Source organism: Rhinolophus hipposideros, assembly GCF_964194185.1.
Source record: "Rhinolophus hipposideros genome assembly, chromosome: 12".
In the NCBI taxonomy this organism is placed as follows: Eukaryota; Metazoa; Chordata; class Mammalia; order Chiroptera; family Rhinolophidae; genus Rhinolophus; species Rhinolophus hipposideros.
The window spans coordinates 35,920,228-35,942,069 of record NC_138058.1 but is presented as its reverse complement, the minus strand read 5'-3'; the positions used below and the strand labels follow the sequence as shown (position 1 = coordinate 35,942,069).

At 38.9% G+C, this 21,842-nt stretch overlaps 1 protein-coding gene across 8 annotated transcripts in view; it reads left to right on the top strand.

Annotated features, from left to right (window-relative positions):
* LOC308505853 (uncharacterized protein) overlaps nt 1-21,842 on the top strand; it is a 614,997-nt gene that overhangs the window by 569,825 nt on the left and 23,330 nt on the right. For 6 of the 8 annotated variants that reach the window (XM_081068611.1, XM_081068614.1, XM_081068612.1 and 3 more), the window contains 2 exons: nt 1,885-2,142; nt 16,165-16,402. In XM_081068611.1, the coding sequence (XP_080924737.1) occupies nt 16,322-16,402 (81 nt within the window). In that variant the 5' untranslated portion in view covers nt 1,885-2,142; nt 16,165-16,321. Of the gene's footprint in view, nt 1-1,884; nt 2,143-8,491; nt 8,585-16,164; nt 16,403-21,842 lie in introns of those variants that run through there. The other 2 variants (XM_081068615.1, XM_081068613.1) reach the window with 2 other exon arrangements.

Below are 21,842 nucleotides of genomic sequence, written 5' to 3'. Positions count from 1 at the left end.
AAGATGACTTTGGAGAGGGGCCTTGGCTGCTTTCCCCCTGTCCCTGGCTACCAGTGGGGAGATGAGCTGCCTTCACATTTATGATGAGACTCTTACTGTGGGGGGTTGGAGTGGGCTAGGGGGAGCGGAATGGAAACATGCTTAGTAAAAGAGGAAACAGAGACAGCTCGATATTTCAGCCTTAGGTAAAAAACATGATGGAATAAGTTAGAGAACCTCTAACTTAGAGGCTCACTGCTATGGCTGTCCTCAGGGTTCCTTCCTTCTGCCCTACTGCTGATCTTAGGGTGGAGAGCAGCTACCTGCCTTTCCTTCTCAGGAGTTCTTCTAAGCTGAAAAGACAGGACCAGCTGAGTAAGAGGTATTCACTACCCATGCCTTCAATTTTCAAATTTTCATCTAACTTAATAACCTCTAACTTATTAGTTAGAGATACTCTAACTAAAAAGCATAGTTGAAGCTAGCATTGAATTGTAGAGCTTTAGAGTGAAGGTTTGAGTACCACAGGTCATCTGTCCCAATCCTTGTAATACAGATGAGGAAACACCATAAGGTGAGAAGCAGCACCAGGAATGAGACCAATAACTTTTATTCCCAAATCTGGTGTTTACTTATAATATCATTGAAGCTCATCCTTACAAGGGAGATAATTTTTAAGACGCTCCCTTGATGCATATCTTTAAAGAACATGTTGCACATCACCCTGACTCAGCCAACACTTTCTGCAGTGTTCCCTTAGTTCCATGGCAGAAGGGCATAACTGCAGACCTGTGATTACACGTATGGTATTGTAACATTGTGGCATTCTCTATGGCTAATTGTGCAGAGCAGTTTGCCATTCACTGAGCTTCCATCAACAGGGTGCATTTGGTTATCTTTCCTCTGTATCCCCTTTATAGTCATCTATTACTTATTTCTGTTGATTATAAGAAGTCACTAAACACAGTTAATTTTTTAAAACCAATAGATTCTAACTTAGAGGTAGTACTATATTTCTGCTATTGAATAAAGCCATTTTCAAGTTTAATTGATACTTATTTTTATCCAAGATGTACTTGTTGAACACTCACTCTGTGCTGTACTGTGCACACATTAGTTTCTTTCCACGTTCCGTTGGTTGAATTGTCCTGAGAAGGGGTTGGTCAGCTATAGCCTGTGAGCCAAACCTGGCCTCCTGCCTGTTTTGGTAAATAAAATTTTATTGGAACACGGTCACACTCATTTGTTTGCATAGTGTCTGTGGCTGTTTTGCACTACAAGAGCAGAGCTGAGTAGTTGTGACAGAAACTCTAAGGCCCATAAAGACTAAAATATTTGCAATCTGGTCTTTAACAGAAAATTTTGCAAACACATGGTCTTGAGTGTGAACATTTGATTTTCTAGCTGCTTTGGTAAGAGAGCCAAATAAAATACCTAGAGATGACACTAAATTGTAGCTACCCTGAGCACTAGTCACTCTCAAGGCTTTGTGGCCACGAGTCACTACCATGACGCTAAACAATGAGGAGAGAACTAGCAAAATCCTTCTGAGGAATACAAGGCTTTTCCAGAATTGTTTAAATTGTTTTCAAACCCTGTTCCTAGAACCGTCCCTAATCTGTACTAATACCACAAACTTGCAGCTTTTGCATTACAAATTTATTGTTATTTCTTCTACTTCTTCTCCTTTTTTTTTTTTCAGAAAAAGGTAATTAGGCTATAAAGAGAGATCTGACAACTAATTTCAGTCAAAGCAAAATTAGTACAAAGAATGAAGATTATTTTAGTCATGTGAAATTAAAATAGATATATTTTAATGACATTCTAAAAAATCCAAGTCTGACTTTTTGTCCTTTGTTTTCCCCTACCTTCCCCTGTTCTCTTGTGACCCCCTATTCTGTGTAGGTAGAGACATATGCTAATTTAGGTCAAAGACCAGCTCACTGCTATGGCTGTCCTCAGGGTTCCTTCCTCCTGCCCTACTACTGATCTTTGGGTGGAGAACAGCTACCTGCCTTTCCTTCTCAGGAGTTCCTCTAAGCTGAAAAGACAGAACCAGCTGAGGAAGAGGTATTCACTACCCATGCCTTCAATTTTCAAATTTTCATCGACATTAGTAAGAGCCAGTGTACTAAATCTAATGGGAGCTTCAAGAACTTAAAGGTCAGTGGCATTGTGGGTGTGGCTGTGCTTGTGTGCATGTGTTTCTTGGGGGAGAGTCCAACATTGCTGTGTTGTGTGACTCCAAGAACATATTAAATATGCATCTCAATGTCAGCAGCACCTTGAGATGTTATCTCCAAAATTATCACCTGCCTTCTGAAAACCATAACTCTAAAAATATTGATTGGTTAAAAGGCAGGATCTGAAGGAATGAGTCAGTGTCTCCGTGGATTATCCTAATCAAATAAGGATAGTATTAACCTAGATACTCACTGATCTGCCAGTATTTGGTTTGAAATGTAGGCATCTCAACTGGAGTTATGTGTTTCATTCTTTTGAATATTTCTCCCAGACATTTAAATACATTACCGCTAAGCCAGAACCAAGAAAAGCATAAAAAGCATTTTAGGGAATAAATTCAGCAAGTTTCCATTTGTACCAGATAGTGAAATTGTTGACATGCATTATGAGGCATGTGTATATTTCAGCCTGTCAGTTCTAAGTCACATGCTCAAGGTGGAATAGTTTGGCTGCCATGTTATGTAGAAAGGTCTCAGACCTTTTAGATAATAGTGTTTCCTAATAAATATACAGAGTTTCCAAGTCACCCGGCATAGCTATTTAGGCAAGTCAGAAGAAAAGCTTCTTTCATTAATTATGCTATAAATGTAACTTCAGTGAAGGGTAACCAACTAAATACAAGATGAAAGGACTGGTAGGGATTCTCTCCATCGAAGTGTTGAGCTTTACACGATTTTATTTAGAGGTACTTCCATTACTAAGGAGGCTATGAGTTGATCGACTGTGTCTTAGAATTAACTACAGTGGTGAAAACACAAATTGCAAACCAGCATGAAGTCACAAAGGGAAAGGAAAAAAGAAAAGAAGTAAAAGTCGGGGATTCATATGTACTCTTTATTTTCTTTTACGAAAATAAGTATTGGAGCAGCTGCTCGAAGTCCAACATTAGTCGGAGCAAGCCTAATTACTGTTAGGTAGAGGGCCTAATGGGAAGTGCTACACACACGGCCTTCCTTTCTCATCTCATTTGCTTCTGTTTCCAGAGGAGTCTGGATTTTTGTTGAAGGCAAATGATTATGTTCCCTCTGCTCAGTGTGCTAGAATGAAATATGGTTGGTAAAGAAAGGGAGGACCTGGATGGGAAAGTGTCTTGTCTACAAATTGTGTGGACCACTGAGGAAGTTTCCAATGTAATACTGTTTGTAGCTCGGGGTGGAGGTGACAAGGGCTTGGAGCTCATTTAACCATCATCCTTGAAGCCTGTTGTGGGCACTTCTCACATCTCCCAGAAGTGTAAATCATAGCATTCACAGAGCTTCCTTTGTTTTTTTCAATGGAGAAATCTAGCACAGATTCCAATTAAGCTTTAATCCTCACAAAAGAATGGTAATACTTTTTCCTCTTTTCCTGATTTCTTGACTGATTTTTCTCAAGATTCAGGGCTCAGAATAATATGTATGTCTCCCACAAATGGTCAGGTTGGAAACACTAATGAAAACGCTAATGACGATCTATTGAAGAATAATTCTACGAGTATGGATTCTGTCATGTACATCTTTGTATTTCCTATGGTGATATCAAGACATATTTGTTGACTAAACCAATAATTGTGAAATAAACCATAAAGATAGTTAGCTTTTATTTGCATATCCTTTTCAGTTATCAAGTGATCCCATGACCATTAGCTCCTTTGTTATTAGAAGATAAGCTCACAGCAGAGTGAACTTCATTATCCTTGTTTTAGACATGAGGAAACAGAATCCATGGCCAAGATTTGGTACATGCTAGGTGGCTCGTAATTGCCAGATTCTTGACTGAAACTCGTGACTCTAGATTTATAAGCATCATGCTAAGTTTCCCGCTAGGCTATAAAATCTTCAAAACATGTATTCAATGTAGAAAACTTTCCTATTGGCTTTTACCTTTTGAGACTCCAATTCAGAGTAAAGTTAATTAACATCCTCGAAACATATCTAAATTGCTGGGAGTTGTGGTGTGCTGGAGCTGGCTCTGCTCACAAGAATCAATGCAGCCCATCTCTTCCCATTTCCATGTTAGGTGGTATCATGTTAGTAGCTTGAAGTCGACCATAGCAGGAGTGTTTACACCATGGAAATTGGCAAACACTACAGATCAGAGATAATTGATTGTCACCTCCCAAGAGCGTTGGTTGTCAAATATCTATCAGTACATTACTGGTTAGAAATCTTTTGCCTGGGTACCCAGGCAAAAATCCTGTAGCTGGGTTTCTTGATGCTTAGAATATGTTCCAGTGTGCTCAATTTGTAAGACACCAAGTTTCTTTGTGAACACTTTTGAGTATGTTCTTTTGCAGTCTTTTGAAATTATACGTAGGAGAACATCAAAGTTTCTTCTCCATGAGGGAGAGTGAGGTCTGGGAATAAAATTTGCTACTTGTTTAAGACTATGGGTATTTGTGAACATGTGATTGCCCTTTAAATTACATATAATTTTAAACAACTGTGTAAAAAAGAGTTTTAAAAGTTTAATGGTTCTGAATCAAGAATAGGAATTAAAAATTGAAAAGAAAATATGAAACTATACCTTATTTTTCTGCTTTAAAAAATAAGTTCCCTTCTCATTTGCAATTAAGATGCTGAGGATTTGCATAAAATGTGTAAAATTAGAGATAATTGAACTACAGTAGCTATAAAAGTGGCTTTTCCATTTAAAAAATAAATCAGATGTCCACTAAAAGAGTGTTAGAACCATCTTCCCCCCTCGTCTCCCATTTGGGTCTCTGGTATTTTTCACACTTTTATTGCTGATTTTTATTGCCAAACAATCCATGGAGTTTGTGGCAGCTCTGAGACGGCAGCTGGCCCAGGCAGGCCTGTTAACTCTGGCATGTTAAGGACCCTTCAGAAGATTTCCAATCCAGCCTCAGCACCCAGGTCAGTAGATCAAATCCAGGGAGACCAAGGAGAGGCTGCAGTGGGAATGGAAGGAAAAGGGATCATGAGGAGTAAGGAAGACAAGAAAAGCCCAATTACAGAAATGCCTTTAAACTAAACATCAATAGCTAGTTTTGTTTCCCTGTACCAGGGTTTCCCCTGGGAACCTCACGTTTAAAAGGGCCAATCTGTAAAAGAGTGCACCAATGATCAAAGGGGCCACAAATGATGGTCCCAAATGTATATCTGTGTATTGATTGAAAGAGACTTTCTCCCTAGGATGAGGTGCAGCCTCAATTCTGAAGGTAATCTCTGGACCAGTCCTGAGCAACTTCATGAAACATATCTTAGACCGATTCCTAATCGCCCATCACTGAAATGAGCTTTACCTCTCCCTATTTCGGGCCCAAGCATATGATGACCAAACACTGGCCATGCTATTTGCATGCTGCTCTCCTGATATGTCTGTAATGTATAATGTTGAACATTGGTAGGCACGCTTTTCATTTTGCTGCATCCGTCTTCTTCCATAAAAGTGCAAGCACTTCAAGGGCAGAGATGATACTTACAAGGAGACCATTGTGCATGTGTGTGCGTGTGGCGGGGCAGGGGGGCAGTTTCACAGTGATATCAAAAGTGCCCATGTGAGGAAAAATGTTGAATTCTCGGAAATGTTATAAAGCTCTGAAAGCTATTTAAATGGAAAAATGCTAGCTGCCGTCGTATATCTTCTGATAAAGAGTAAAATATCACAGCTTTTTACTTTTTATTTTTAAATCATGGTAATAAGTAAAAACAAAGATAGTCTCTTAGAGTGAGATCTCCCATACGAAGCCATTTTATCTGTAACCCTCAAACATCTACTCACGCTGTGCCTACGTGTTATTCAATAGGTCCCAGAACATCTAGAAGGTATGTAAAAAAATGTTTGTTGATTTGATTTGACATCATTGATTCACAGGAACCCAGAGCCTTCATGGTCAGCTCTGTCTGGAGAGACGTTTTCAGTGTAGTTCTTTGCTGCTAATATTCCTACTCAACTACGTTACATCTCTTTAAAATAATAAAATGAAAAAATACTTTCAGAACCTGTAGACTCCTATCCTCTCTTGGAAGTTATTAGCTGATTTGATAATATGGAATAGGGTTATTGATTTACTCTGTGACCCCTGCCTAGTAGCTTGTTTACTTTCCATCTGGGACATCCGGAGATGATATGTCAACTCATAGAAGTGATTCTCTCTGGCATCTGAGACACCATAGAAGGCCAATGGCTAATAATGGCAGCAGGATGAAAATATCCTGAATCCCTGCAAACTACACTACCCGGAGAGCTACCTTCTCCGTTTTTCCATTAGGCCAACCTGGATGTTCTTAATATCTATGGCTATATATTTTACTTACACCGTGGCATATTGATTTCCCATAGAGAATCAACATAAACCTAAACTTATTTTTATGTATTCTGTTTTCTGTGTGAAGGTGTATGACTGAAATTATTCATAGTTAATAACATGTATAGCATATACATGCTATATAATATATATGATATATAATGAATCTTCATATAGCCTAACCCAAAGTTCCTAGCCTACCAGGATGGAAAGGTCCGAAAATGTTCTGTGAAGATACATCTTGAAGAATGAGGGATATGGAAGAGCGTCTCAGGTGAGAGAGGTTGGGAATGCTAAGGCGACATCTGAGACTGGAAATTGGCACCTGTGGGTGAGAGAGCTGGAATACATACTACCATTTTCCTCTTCATGCATATTGAGACTGCATGTGACCTCAGAAATTTTCTCAACACAGTGTTCCAAGAAGCAGTTAGTTGAGGTTGGTCAGAGCAACAATGCCTCTTTTGGCACTTTTGATGTTTATCATAGAAAAGTATGGCAAATAATGCTGAAAGTTTCTGGATTTTATTTTTTTAATTTTTATTTTTTAAGTTGGTAAGCAGAAGCTCTTCCAAACCTTTGGAAAGAATTGTACTTTATCAGTATTTAATTTAGCATTTTACTTGCTTATACTCACCACCAGCTTTCCAGCCTATTTACATGGGCATGTAAAAATACAAAACTAGCATTCATTAAAAGCTGGCAAAAGCATAAAAGAAAGGAATAAGAGTAAAATATGTACCACATGATTTTCGGAGTTTCTTCCAGGGGACTTCAAGCTTGAATTTCAATTGTCTAGCTCTTTACTGTCAAAGAATGTCCTTCAAAGGCCACATAATGACTGTGGCAACCACGAACGGGGCTCCAAAATGCTTGAGGGCTTTGGGGGGCACCATGGCCTATTTGGCGGACACCTTACCTTCATCTTTTCACTCAGACTTTCCTTGTGTGAGTACTGAATGTCCTGTCCCATGGGACATGACCGTTTAGTGCCTTCTCTCCAACTTGGAAACTTCCATCTTAACCGGTTTTCTACCGAATGTAAATTCTATAATTTTTGCAAGAGTCTTTTGTATAACATGGAACCTTCAAGCAGAGGACCCAAGGCATTTTCTTTCATGAAACTGATTCTAATTTCATCAAAGCACTAAAAAGAAACCCATTTGGCTTTTTACTTGTCCAGTACTTAACTTACTCTGAATTGCATTCAAAAGCCACCTCTCTGGTTTGAAGATGCCTCCGTAGAATTCTATAATTGGACCAACAGTTGCCAGTTCTCCACACTCTTGCTACCCCACGTTATTGCAGAGCAGACTACTGTTTTGCAGACCTTCTTTATTGCGTAAATGGCTACATTATCACTGTGTACACATTAGGACAAGCAAATGGGCCCCTTAAGACAAATAAGGGTTCAAATAACCTAGACAAGGTAGCCCAACTGAATTGAGGATTCACCCTTGTTACAACCTTATTGCTTTATGGCACATAAGCTAGTGGAAGGGACAGACTGCTTCAAGTGTGTTTCTACTGATCCTGCTGGCAAATCACAGCTTTATTACAGTAATGAGCCTGACCATATTTCTGTGCTTATGCATATTAGGCACCAAATGTATTTTCTGGCCCACCAGCCTGTGGTAGTAACTAACACAAGCAATTTGTCCCGGGTTACAATGTGTGTGCATGCATTAGGTATGAGCACGATAGTTGCTTTGGGTTATAAAATACTACATGTTTCATCATGCGTACTTTTATATGCACAACTTAACTGTATGCAAAATAGCTTGGCAATTAACCAACACAACTTATTCGTTTACTATAAGATTATTGCATAAACATATGAATTGGGGACAGCCACAAGTTCAATTCAGCAATACTGAAAATTTCATAGGATTATTAAACACCTAAAGAAAATGCTGACTTTTTAAATTCTCTATGCTATAAGTGTTAAGAATTTTTAAAATATGTATCCTGATTCTCCTCTCACTTTTATTTTCATAAATAACCCTGCGTGACACTCTTTTTAGGAAGCTGTGGGATTTTTCGACCATGAATTTTCCCAGTCTCACTGTGAGCTGACATTTGGCCTTTGACCCCATCAGCTTTTAGGTAAAGGTAAATGGTCATTATTCTAATTTCTTCCTCAGGATCATATTTACATATGCCATTTATTGGGGCCCTGATTATTAAAAAATGATATCAGCGTAATTCAGCTCAACAACTAAAGAGAATGTACTTTTTCTCTCTCTCTCTTTCTATTGACCATGGGAATCAAAAAGCTTGGTGTTGTTTACTTGATTGTATGACCGTATAGGAAGCATACTAATTTACTTATTCCAAAAGATCATACCCATGAAAATATGTTCTTTTGTACACTCTTACTTCCATACAAAACAAACAAATGTAAGTACGTAAGCAATTCAAATTTGTGGGGAAGCTCTGTTGAAGGAATGGCTGCTGTTGCTACATCCACACATCAGTTATTTTAAGTTGTCAGAGAACGACTTTTTTTTCTTCCGTGCAGGTTGGATTTATGTAAATGACCACACAGGACAGGTGCCTTTATTTAGTCGTTACTAAAGCTGAAATCATGTTGTACAAGAGCTGATAACATGAAATAACACGAAATAAGTGGGCTTATCCCTTCTGAAGCTTGCTTTACAGTACCCGTGTTTCTCTTCAGCAAATCCTGCTGTGGTTTTAAGTAAGACGATAAAACAACATAAATGTCTTTGTGGCTAGAACTGATTGTTTCAGAAGCAACATGGCTGTTTTATTCTTATCTTTAATCTCTTCTACACTGAATTTTTGAGAACAGGAACAGCACCCTACCCTTTGTGTATATAATGGGTGATTTGCTTATGTACCCACCAATTATTCATGCACTGTAAAAAGGGAGGGAACCCCGTGTTCATTATAGCAATACCCCAAATAAATATAGAACCAAGACTGAAAAGTGCCTTTTGCAGTCCTGTCACAGATTAATATGGCTCATGATAGATACTTAGTTCTCTGACAGTTTCCCCTGCACCTTCGCTGGGAAGTTGATAGAAATGACTCAAGCCGAATGTTTAAAGCAGATGTTATCCCATTAATTAGCTCCGGACCCGGGTACACTCGAGACTTTCCCATTTTCAGGCCGAAAGGAATTGGTCCCAGCGAGCGTGCTCTATATCCACATTTAGCATCATCTCATAAACAGCAGTGAAAACACAGCAGGCCTTTGATGAAGATACATTAGCTTAGTTCTAATTTAAAGTTATGTTGCTTAACCTTAATGTAATTGGTCACCGGTGGCCAACTGTTTGTATAGAGTGTTGATGACCAAAGAGATGTAATAAATTATAAAACTCTCTGCTTAAAAGGAGGGAACGATGGTTTTGTTAAAAGCTTTGCATGTAATAATGGTAAAATAATTGCACCTCAAGCCGAATAGCTGTGAAGCTCTTAATACGAACAACAGAGTTCTCAGGATAGCTCAGGCCATCCCCATTTAGAACAAATACATGAACCTGGCTCTTGTATTTAGCCAAGGAGTAACTCATATTGAATCTCATATTGATTAAAACAAATGAGGAAGTCAATCTGTTATCTTATTTGGGAGTGATGATGATGGGTAGTCGGGTAGTGGGGTGAATTAAAATAACCGATAGCTATGGTTAACCAAGAAGCAGAAAGCACAAATAATTCTATTCTGTGCATCGGTTTGTAGTCACTGCAGACACGTCTTTTAAGAAGTCTTGATTAGCTGGTAGAATAACTGGGATAATAATCAAATATGAAAGTAATTGACACAACTTTAATGTTTAATAATGAATAGTATGCCAGGGGCAGAATAAAGGGAAACTGTCTTCCTTTCTGAGAACAAGTTCTGACTTAAAATTTCTTAGGCCAAATATAGATAGCAATTACTCAAGGCTTGTGAACTACAATTCCAGGATTATAGTTAAAGTTATAAATACAGTTAAAATGAAATGACACAATTAACAATATTCACTCTATCATAAGTAACGATATTCATTCCATAGGTTTTCTATGCGTTGCTGTTGAGAATCTATTCCCCCCTTTCCCAGTTAAAGGTTTGTGCCTTTAGTTTAAAATACAAAAGTGAAATAAACACATTCACGCTTCTGTCTGGATGTTCTTTTTTCCATCCTGGTTGGATTGTGTTAACTAGCTTTGCTGTAACAAGTAGGAAATGTAAAGTTTTTGTTTTTCTCAAAAGATAGTCCTTTTCTCTAAATATTATATTAGCGTTCTGAATTTGGATCACCTCCAAAGGGTACTACTCACTTCACAATAGAGAAAAAAGCATTTCTCTCCCTTCTCACATTACATTTCTTAGAAAGCCCTTCCAGTAATTTAAACTATTTACAGTACCTCTAGGTCATTATTTCCCCTGACTCCACTGAAATACCCTGGGACACTATTTATGGCTGACTTCTGAGTTACCTCACAGGATCAGTTTACAAAATGGAGACTTCACCATGTGAAAGTCATTATTTTGTTTAACACAACTTGCAATGTTGAGGTGGGGTTTTTTTTTGTTTTTTTGTTTTTGTTTTTGTTTTTGTTTTAAATTTGCCATTTTCACACAAACACTGCTGTGGCTGGCAGTGTTAGTTATGAAAGCCCCAGAAGCTCAGATGTGAAGATATGTATCTCTCCAGGGCCAATCTATCAATATTACTTGGGGCTAACTCATAAAATCAAAGACACTGATGAGAAAACAACAGAAGAAATGGGATTTTTTTTTTTTTTTACTTCCAGAATAAAAAAGAAAAACTTTCTAAAAAATAATTTAAAAATTCTGCATTATAAAGAATAACCTACCAGGCTTTCTAAGTAGCAGAGGACAATGGGCTATCCCATGAAGTCCAGGCTAATTGAAACTATCAAAGGGAAATCCCAAATTTGTATGGAGAACAGTTGTGCCCTGGGAATAACTTCAGAGCTGCCCTTCTTAATAGTTAAAATGGCTCTGTTGCTGTTCCACCTAAAAATCAATGTGGCTCACAATTTTAATAAGGAACATGAATCTGAAAACGTGTTTAGTATCAGGTTATATAAACACACCCTAATGAGATACCATAAAATCCATCACATTAAAGGCTGGTTTCCTGCAAGGTATATTAGCTAAAAATGTTCCATATATTAGGTCAGTATACAACAGTACACATAATAAAGCAGCTCTGTCAAGATAAGATGCATGTTTTGCCCCTTAAAACTGTTATGTTTTGCACATTTTATAAGGTTCCTTGAATACATGAATAAGATAAGTTATTCCCATCTCTTTCTTAAGCAATCTCAGAAATGGCTATGACCTGAAATTGGAATTCTTGTAAACACCCATCCGAAGAAAATGTGTGCAGCTCTGTCTTAAAGAGACGGTACATGTTTAATTATCCCAACTTCTTCTAGCAGAATACTATTAACATGCACATTAGCATCATCTCATTGGTTCATCCTGCTGCTCCACCTTAGGGGCAGCAGTAGGAGCTAATCTTATTGCTCCCATGCGCATAATAATGAAATTTGGTCTTGTCTCAAGGCAGTGTTCTTTGGTCTAAAGTACAGCTGGAGACATGACTGTTCTGGAAAATTTCTGACCGATTCTTTGTGAAAGATGAAGAAATGAAATAAAATATAGTCCCACACAACAATTGTGAAATATATTGTTTTACCTTGAGTATCAAGTATTAGGTGATTGAAAGTATGAATGACTTCATGTTTGAATACAGACGGGAGTGGAAACTAAAATCTTCGATACTTACATCTCTATACATACCAAGGAGAACACCCCCCCTTGCCCATAAACCCCAGACAATCGGTGTCTACCTATGAAACTTTTGTTTCTGAATGCTGTCTTCAGCTGTGTACGGGTGAGATAAAAATAAACCAAAACCATAGAAAGACCCCTTTCCTCACGTCTGTTTCATCTGTGTTCCAAGGAACAATGACAAGATCGCGTGGAATATATAATACCCTTGCCTTTTTGCTGGCAATGTTGGAAAGCTCTAATAAAAAATATGCATACACCGCATAGCACACACAAAAATCCATGTGAATTCAAGGCTACTGAATTAAGGGAGGTTGTTCCAACATTTCCCCTACTGTACATTATTTGTATTCAAGGTTTTTGAAATGACATTGTAATCTGATGATGCACCAGCCTATTATATTGTCTAGCAGGACAAATATCCTGGCGTTTTCTGTGTAGAACTAACACAATTTTTCCATGTCAGAGGTGCATAATATCCTGGCGGTCATAAGGAATGATGCTATTAATCCTCTTGGGCAATCTCCAGGTCTGATTATTAGGGAAATAAATTTGCATGCTGCATATGAGCTAGGTGAATCACCGAGAGCACAAATTATATTTCCTGACAGCAAGTTAGAGAATGGAGCCGTGTCGCTTTTTTATCTTCCCCCCCCTCTGAAAGCTATAGAATTTCAATTCATTACATGAGATTGGTTAGAATTCAAGTCTCTTTTTAAGTTGATATTAAGTTGAGTCTGTTATCTCTGCGAAGGCTGGTAGGTTCCCCAGAGTATCCACCTAATCACTACTTAAAAAAAATCGAAACGTATAGTTAGTGTCATGATTTAGGTACCAGAGCTACTTTATTTATCAGCACAGAGTGAGATAATTTCAATTTGAGCCTCCATAGCCCTCATGAATATAACTGACTTGAAAGCTTTTCACCCCAACTCCCTTTCTCCCCCCCCCTTTTGTTGCATATTGTAATAATAGTTATTCCGGGCACCTTCCTTGCTGCCATGCCAAGCATTGCACGAGGCTCCTTCCTCTATCGTAAAGACCTGATTCTAGCCAAGCTTGTGCAAACAGCCCCTCGTTTCTCTCTCCACATCTGACTGCTTCCTCTTTGCCAGCAGTACTGCCAGGCGTGTCTGCATTCAATATCCATGATGAATGTATTTTTATTATTTCCAGGGGTTGGCATCTGAGAAACCTTTTTGCATTATTAAATTTGAGCAAGGAGAATGATAGCAAATAAGAGCATAATAAATTGCTTTATGTCCTAATGTATTAATTAAGCAGACATTTATTATAATTGTTGTTTTATAGACCCATTGCAAAAATGTATGATTGTGTGGTGATACTTTTAGCTGGAGCCACATATGGTAACTCGGGTGGATGGGTTGTGACATTTGTCAGATTAGAAAGGGCTCACCAGATCTAGTCTGCAAATTCACAAGGAGGTAGAGAACCTGGCTGAGCTGTGCATTTGGTGAAAAAGCATTGCTAAGGCTAGAGTGCAAGCAAGACTCCTTTTATTAATTTTGTGTAAAACAAAAGTATACATGCCACACTCAGTAAATACCATGTGTTATATAGTGCTTTATAGTTTTTAAAGTACATGTACAGATGAATATACAACAGAAAATAGAGAAGATTATAGAACCTTCCTTCAATTAAAAAATGTGTATTATTACCATTGTTTCAAACAGAAATATGTGTACATTTCTGAATAATGGCAAATCCAAGAAGCAGACAATTTTGGAATATACATGATTCCAGTGTTTTAAATTATACTTATTTATTCAGAGTGAACCAAAAGCAGCACCGCTCCGAAGGTTATGTCTTGTCTTTCTGCTTATTGAGTCATGGGTAATTGTCGAAAACAAACAGTTCTTTCTTTACCTTGCTTCTTCACAGTGGGTTAAGTAATTCTTCTACCATTATGCCAAGTAAATAAATGAATAAATAAAAGATTCTGGCGAGTTCTTCCATCACTTTGGTCTCCCATGCAGTCAATATGGTTTTAGTGCAATTGTTCACAGATCAGAAATACCTTTGAAACACAGGTGTGCTTCACAGGCACATGGCTCGTGATTCTGCATTGTCAGGAACTATTCTCTAAATTTTAAAAAAGGAAGTTACAGTTGCAGAGAATTTAGAGAATGTCCCTGGGGAAGGGTGCCAAGGGTCTCAAGGGCTGCTTCTTGTCCCTCCTATGGGGGTTATTTTTGGCTTCAAATAGTAATGCTTTTCAGCACTGTTGACTTTAATTCCTACCTAATACTAGACACTAAGGCTGATAGAGGTGATTGGTAACAAGCTCAGAGAAAGGCATGAGGTTAGAAGGGAAAATGCCTAAAACTAGTTACTGCCAATAAAGCAAACCAAGTTCATCCCCAGTGTTATTCTAGATTCCCCTCTGCAGGCATTCAGCACTCTGGCTGGCTGCAAATGTCAGAATGATTAGGGAGAGGGAGACCTAGAGAAGGGACAAGGCTGGGATATACTGAACACTGAGCACATATGAGAGGCCGTGGGCATGACCACTGGCCAGCCGTAAAAAAGACGCAGAGCAATCTTGCAAGGTGCATCTATGAACTGGTAACCAAGTGACACATAATCCATAAAAATACTGCCTCCTTCTGCAGGATGTGCAAACAGTCATTCAATTTAGTGAAAACATATTAGCTTGGCAAGTACATTTATGTTTAGCAAATGGTAAAATCTGAGTGATCTGAATTTGCTACTTTAGGATCAGTTGTTCAGATATCATGTATAGATTAGAGAAGGAATTTTCATTCCAAATTGCCAAGCATCGGCACCTTGTTTATGTTGTTTTCTGTGATCTGCTCCATAGCCTGACATAGAGTGAAGGGGTGTAGGTTTATTTCAGATAGGAGGAAACGGGTCTAAGCAGTTAAGCCGATGCCCAAGCTCATAGCTAGGACGTGGTAGATCTGGTGTTCAAATAGGGTCCTGGTACCTCAAATCTCTTGTTCTTATCCCTGGACGGATCCTTCTCCTAGAGAGGGAGAGAGAAAGAGAGATAGAGGTAGAGACAGGAAGACGGAGAGAGAGAGGAAAAGAAACAGAAAAGAGGGTAAGAAGGGGGGGAGGAATAAAAGAGAGAGAGCGAGAGAGAGAGAGAGAGAGAGAGAGAGAGAGAGAGAGAGAGAGAGAGAGAGAGAGAGAGAAAGAGAATATGAGGAATTCTCTTGAAAGGAAAATGAAAGAAAAAGGAAGGTAAACGCTATCTAAAATATTCTTCTATTTTTTCACACTGTTGTTCCAAATTTGAAACTGAATGCTCTGTCCTTACATCAACAGGAATAGCATGTAAACGATTTCTGTTTGTTCTTGAGGTTACATGACTTCTGGCCATTGCCTTTCGCAGATTTATCAGGATACAGAGACCATGAACCCTCATGTCCCTGGATTACGTTGTTTGGACTCAGACGGACTTAGGCTTGATTCTTTACAAACTGTCATGTACTAGAGAAAGCCACTTAACCTCTTTGAGTGTTCAAATAGTATTATTGTTATTATCAATATCATTATACTTAATAGACTCAATTGTAAAAGTTCATGAAGCACGGTAAATTCTCCCAAGTTTCTGGTCAAAATACAAATTTGTATAGTCTAGACCATTAAACAGGCAGAATCCAATCCTATGTCATCCACCCAGCATCAAAACACTGATTGGCTGGGCCCAAGACACTGGGCATAAAACCAAAAGCTGAGAGTGGCATTGATTGGCCTCCACACCGTGATTGTGTGGAACTTGATAATGTGTTCAGTTATAATCACAGTAACTTCCATGACTTACATTTGTCCTGGCCTATGCAGTGAACAAGAATTTCTACTTCGGTGTCCTCCCATGCGTCTCATAATAACCCCAAGAGATAAATGATACTTTTATTGACTTTTACAGATGTGAAAACTGAGTTTCAGGATTTGGAATGACATGCGCAATGCCCCCAGTAACTAATACAACAGGACGTGAAACAAGTTTTCAGCTTCTTGTGGTACTCCTTTAGGGGCTGAAATGTTTGTTCTTGAATTTTAAGTTGAGATGTTTCAGAAAGAGAATGGAATATGGAATATTTTCAGTCAAACTATTTGGCCAACACAAGGATCACCAAGCTTCGTATAAGATCTGGAACCACAAGGTAAGTGGACTGATACAACTTTAAAAATTGCACAATTATAACAATTGGTATTGTTATATTGTATACCAACTGCTTCCATTTATGTAAGGCTTGGATTCCAACCATAGCATACTCGCTCATGAAAGTAAAGATTAGCTTTTAGGATTTTGCCCAAGGCCCTGACATCCACCTGGGAGATGGCAATCTACTGTTAGCTTCTGTGCAGTGACCTATCATGACAAAAAAGGAATTTCACACAGCCCAAGCAACTGACAAAACAACTCACCTTTCAGGGAAAATGTGATATTTTCTGATAAGCAGCTTATGCTAGTTTTCTTAGCAAATAGCCCGGAAGCATTTCTGTCTGTGGCATTTCTAGATGTGATAAGTTGAAGGGAACCCCTCTGACCATGCCATAGTCAGGCAGGCCCTTCTCTTTCAAGGGACAGCTATTTGGAAAAATATAAACATGTGGCCATTTGAAAATGATATAAAGTAATTGATCACACAGACAGCCCAGAGCATACATTGTTAACAGAAACACATGCCCCTGTTTATGGAGTTGTAAACAGAAAAGTGTGTATTTATTGTTGGAGGTAGAGGCCAAAGCCTGGGGCAAGATTAGGTCAAAGCCTTGTCACTTTTGCACATGGCCACACATAAAACCAATGCACATATTTTAGTGGCAGTATTTTCCAACGTGTGTTCAATGAACAAGGGACAAAGTGCCAGGGTTTTCCCTCCTGGGTTTCATTTGCTCATCACAGAAACTTAATGAGGTAATACTATTGCCATTTTGTGGCATAAGAACTGAGGATCAGAAAAGTCTAGTAGCTTACCTTACATGAGGAAGCTAATTCATAGCTACAGTTATGATGTGAACCAACTTCTGACCCCAACGCCCAGGGTCCACCATACCACTCTCCTTGTTTTTTCCATGTTTTCAGAAACCAAAAAAAAGTGAGATGTGTTGGGCAGGGCTTGCCTACATCTGCTTGTTGTTGTGAAAACCTAGGGTTATGCTATCAGACCCCGTTAAGACAAGGGGTCATAGTATTTTGTCCCTCTCTAATTATGTACCAAAGAAAAGTTAAGGAGGTGACATATCTCCTCACATGTCTGAGTACCAAGGGCTTGGTCAGGCTCTGGCAAACGATAAAGGCAATTCTTTGGGGGAAATTTCCAAGTGACTTACAGCCTTTGCATTGCAAAGAACGCTATTGTGCCTACAGAGTTTGCTTTCATATATTTGGTTGCAGGCTATTTTGAGGGAAAAATGCATCCCATCTTCCCTTTACCTTGCAGGTATTCGGTAACCATTAGACCACATTTTAAAATGAATCGTGTGCACTGATGTTAGAGAAGGTTAGACTCTCTGAGCTGCCACCACTGACATATGACTACAGTGACAGACAGTCAGCGGTATTCAAACTGAATTAATCAGAAAACACAGCCTACTTCAATGTGACGTTTAGAGGGAGGAGGAATAGCTACTTATTTACCAAAGGGATGTCACTGAACCATCTTTCTAGCTGGAGATAGCCTATGGCTACATAATCCTTTCAAACCAGCAGTGGAGCGATAAACTACACTGGGAGCCAGGTCTTTTAGGCCAGTTCCCTCTTGTTCTCTCCTCTTATTCCTCTAGCTGGCCCTGATTATTTTATTTTGGGCAAGGCCACAAGATGAAGTGAGGGATTCAGATGGCTTCTATGGTGACAACAGGGGCACAAAGAGCCTTTGGAGACTGAGGCATTTGCTCTGATCATTCTCGAAAGCGAACATGCATCTGTATCAGCACCCTGGAAGGAAGGAAATATGGTAATAATGGTGCTAGTGGTACCTTAATTTTACAAATATGTAATGCTAATTATGTAAACATTTGAGAACTCTGAAATCTCTTAATCATGCATGTCATACAATGGAAATATTATGCAGCCTAACTCGACATTATACAGTAATAATGTTATTTCACATTGGCTAGTTGACAAGCACGGGCCAATGCTGTCTATCAAACAAAACTGTTGTGCCAGATTGTATCTTGGCGATAAGTAGGGAAAGAGCCACTCAGAGTCTGTTCGTGTATTAATCAAGGCATTAGACTCAGGCCACTCCTACAGATACGTCTGTACTAAAAAAACATGGAAATCTTTTGCATAACAGGTGTCTTAGTCAGCTCAAACTGCCCTAATGAAACACCATAGACCGTGTGGCTTAGACAACAAAAACGTATTTTTCACAGTTCTGGAGACTGGAAGTCAGGCTTTCAGCATGGTCACGTTCTGGAGAAAGCCTGCAACCTGGCTTGTAGATGGCTACCTTCTTGATGTGTCCTCACATGGCAGGGGTGGAGTGGGGTTGGGGGTGGGGTGGGGGATGGGAGGACTGGGTGGGAGAGAGAAAGAGAGAGAGAGAGCGAGCAAGCTCTTTGGTGTCTCTTCCTATAAGGACACTAATTCCATCATGAGGACCCTGCCCACATAACCTCATGTAAATCTAGGCCCTCATCTCTAAACTCCGTCACATTAGGGTTAAAGCTTCAACATATAAATTTTTGAGGGACAGAATGCAGTCTATAGCACCAAAGTACAGCTGGATATTTGTTGCTGACATCCGCCACCCAACCACACCCAACATCCTTTGCTCACCAACTTTTGTTTAGGCTTCAAAATAAGTACAATTTAATGGTTCTGTTTTTTCCAAAAGTTTAGGAACTTATCTTGCTATAACTTCCCAAATTCGGTATGCCTCTCACACTTAGACAAGTGAGATGGATTCCACACAAATTTGTCAGTACTGCAAGCAGACTGCTTTGCACCCAGGTCAGTTAGATTTGTGGATGGATTATGACACTTGTCCCAAGGCTAAGTACTTTGCTTCTAGAACAGATCCAACATAACATGTTCATTTCCATAATGTCACCCATCCTCCTTTCTACCTAATACTTAGCAGGCACTTTTTTTTTTTTATCATTCCATAATAGTCACAGTGGGTAAGAGCATTCAGACCTCAGTGCCAGAAATGTCTAGGTTTCCAGTTTGAAACCAAACTTACAATAACAATGTCTGTTGGATACCTGAAAGCAACACCATTGACTTTCTTCATACACTGAGTGTTGGAGTATTTCAGATGAGTTGTTCAACTAAAAATGCCTTCAGTCCTTTGATGATACACACACCGAAATGAAAATCAAGGGTGAAATTCTCTCTCTCTCTCTCTTTTTTTTTCTTCGTCTCCTTCTCCTCCCTCTCCTTTTACTCTTTCTCTTCCTCCTCTTTCTCCTCCTTCTTCTTTCCGTTTTGAAGAAGCTGTGAAAAACCTGAGGCATTTAAACCATTAGAGGAAGATATTACTGAGTAATTACCAGCCAGGACTGACTTGTTAAGAGCTTGGTAAAACTTAGAGGCTAAGTCTACATAACATAAAGTGAAGATGATATTTGGTAATTATTATTTAATTTGAGCAATCTTTGCCAAGAGGTCCTTTTACAATTAATTAGTCTTCATTTAAACACAATTTCATAAGTGGACCCCGAAGTATCACCTCAGGAGAAAAATGCAGTACCAATAATATTACTATGTGAAGAAATATCATAATGGAATCTACGACATGGCACAAATAATTATTCATAACCAAAACAAAGCATTCACTAATGTTCAGAATATCAGTCCTATTTTTCTCTCAACCTCTCTCTCTCTTGCTAAAAGACAGAAAAGTTTTCAAGACCTACATAGAAAGAGTAACTTAGTAAGATGCTTCTGTGAATGCAGATTAATTTTGCTGTGTGACCTGAACTTAGAAAATGCTGTTAAGTGAACTCTTCAAGGATTTATCAGGGAATTTCTTCTATAAGTTTATAGTATAAACAAATAACACCCTTTAGTCTGATTTGCAGGTGATGCCAGAATGGGAGCATAATGTACACTTATTGCCGCAGTTCTGTTCTATGTATTTTAATTCAGCTCAATTCATTCCAACTACCTGTAAGGTACACAGGTAGGTGACACCCACTCTGTTGCAGGCACTGTGCTTTCTGGGTAATGAGCTCCTGCTAGATAGCAAATGCTTTACAGACAGGAACCAAATCATAATAGACTTTCAATGCTCATGTTTATCAATCAGTATTCAAGTGTGAACATGCACAGTGTGTTTGGGGAGTGCAGTAGTGGATAGCACTGGATAATAAGTGTTAGGGTAATAGGACAGGGGACCTGATTCTGGAAAGTCTTGAATATAGTCAAGAGAGACTCAGGCAATAATGATATAGAAACCAAAAAAAGTTCCTGTGGTAAAGACTTCATTCCATGTAATATCCATACCATCGTCCAGTGCAATTTATCCAGTTGGCATTTTTTTTTTTCTGTAAAGTGTGAGATAGTAAATATTTCCTGCTTTGTGGTCTCTGTTGCAGCTACTCAACTCTGCAGCCATTGTAACAAGGCAAGCAGCCACAGACAATATATAAGCAAATGGAATAGGCTGGATTTAGGCTGGAATAGGCTGGGACATAGTCTGGCCACTTCTGATCTGGTTCAATGCTTACTGCTTTTAAAATTTTATAACAAAACATCATATGACTGAAGTCTTTTGAATGGAAAGAACAGTAGTTAACGACTAATGTTATTAGTGTTTTTTGATCACACACAAACTCCATACAGACTAACCCAAAATAAATGACAATATAACTCAGAAGTCACTGCACCTTTAAAGCCTACATTTGTAATGCTCAGGTTGAATTATAGGAATATGGATTGAGTGGTGAATGAATACTGCAATGATCCTACCAAAAATAATGTTCAAACAAAAAAATTGAATTTCAGTGACCCGGTGAGACTAATTTAAAGTCAAAATATAAAGAAACTACTCAATGCTCCTGAGAGATCTGCATTCATTTCCAGATGGCACTCAGCATGAAGACAAACACAAGCTGAGTTCTTTGATCTGTGCCAAGTTTGCTCAAACATGAAGATGTGAATCACACGAGGTGCCTGGTCAGATGCTATAGTTAACGTCCTGCCATCCTTGTCCAGCTATGAAAGACTGTGTGCGCCCAGCTTAGGATGTAACCTAACCATTGGCAAGAGCTTTTTCAGGGCATAGCTGTGGCCCTCAGAGTCTGCAAACATCTGGAACTTCTACCTCCTTCCAATACTGTTGAGACACTTGTCACCTCTGACAAGATAGTGATAATAATAATAATAATAATAATAATGACCCAGCAGAGAACTGGCTGTGGCCCTTTGGGTAAGTGAAGATTGAGTGACATTTCCTTTGCTTCATCTCTTCCACTGGTTCCCTGAGTGTCCCTTCAGCCCAGGCATGATTTTTCTCTCTATAGTAGGTTTTGAGATTTGAATTGGAGATCACACACCTTTAAGGCTGTTATTTTCAAGTTTTAATAATGTTTTGCAACTCATTTCCTGTTTCTCAGCTGCCAACCTTGCCAAAAGCATTCCTTGTC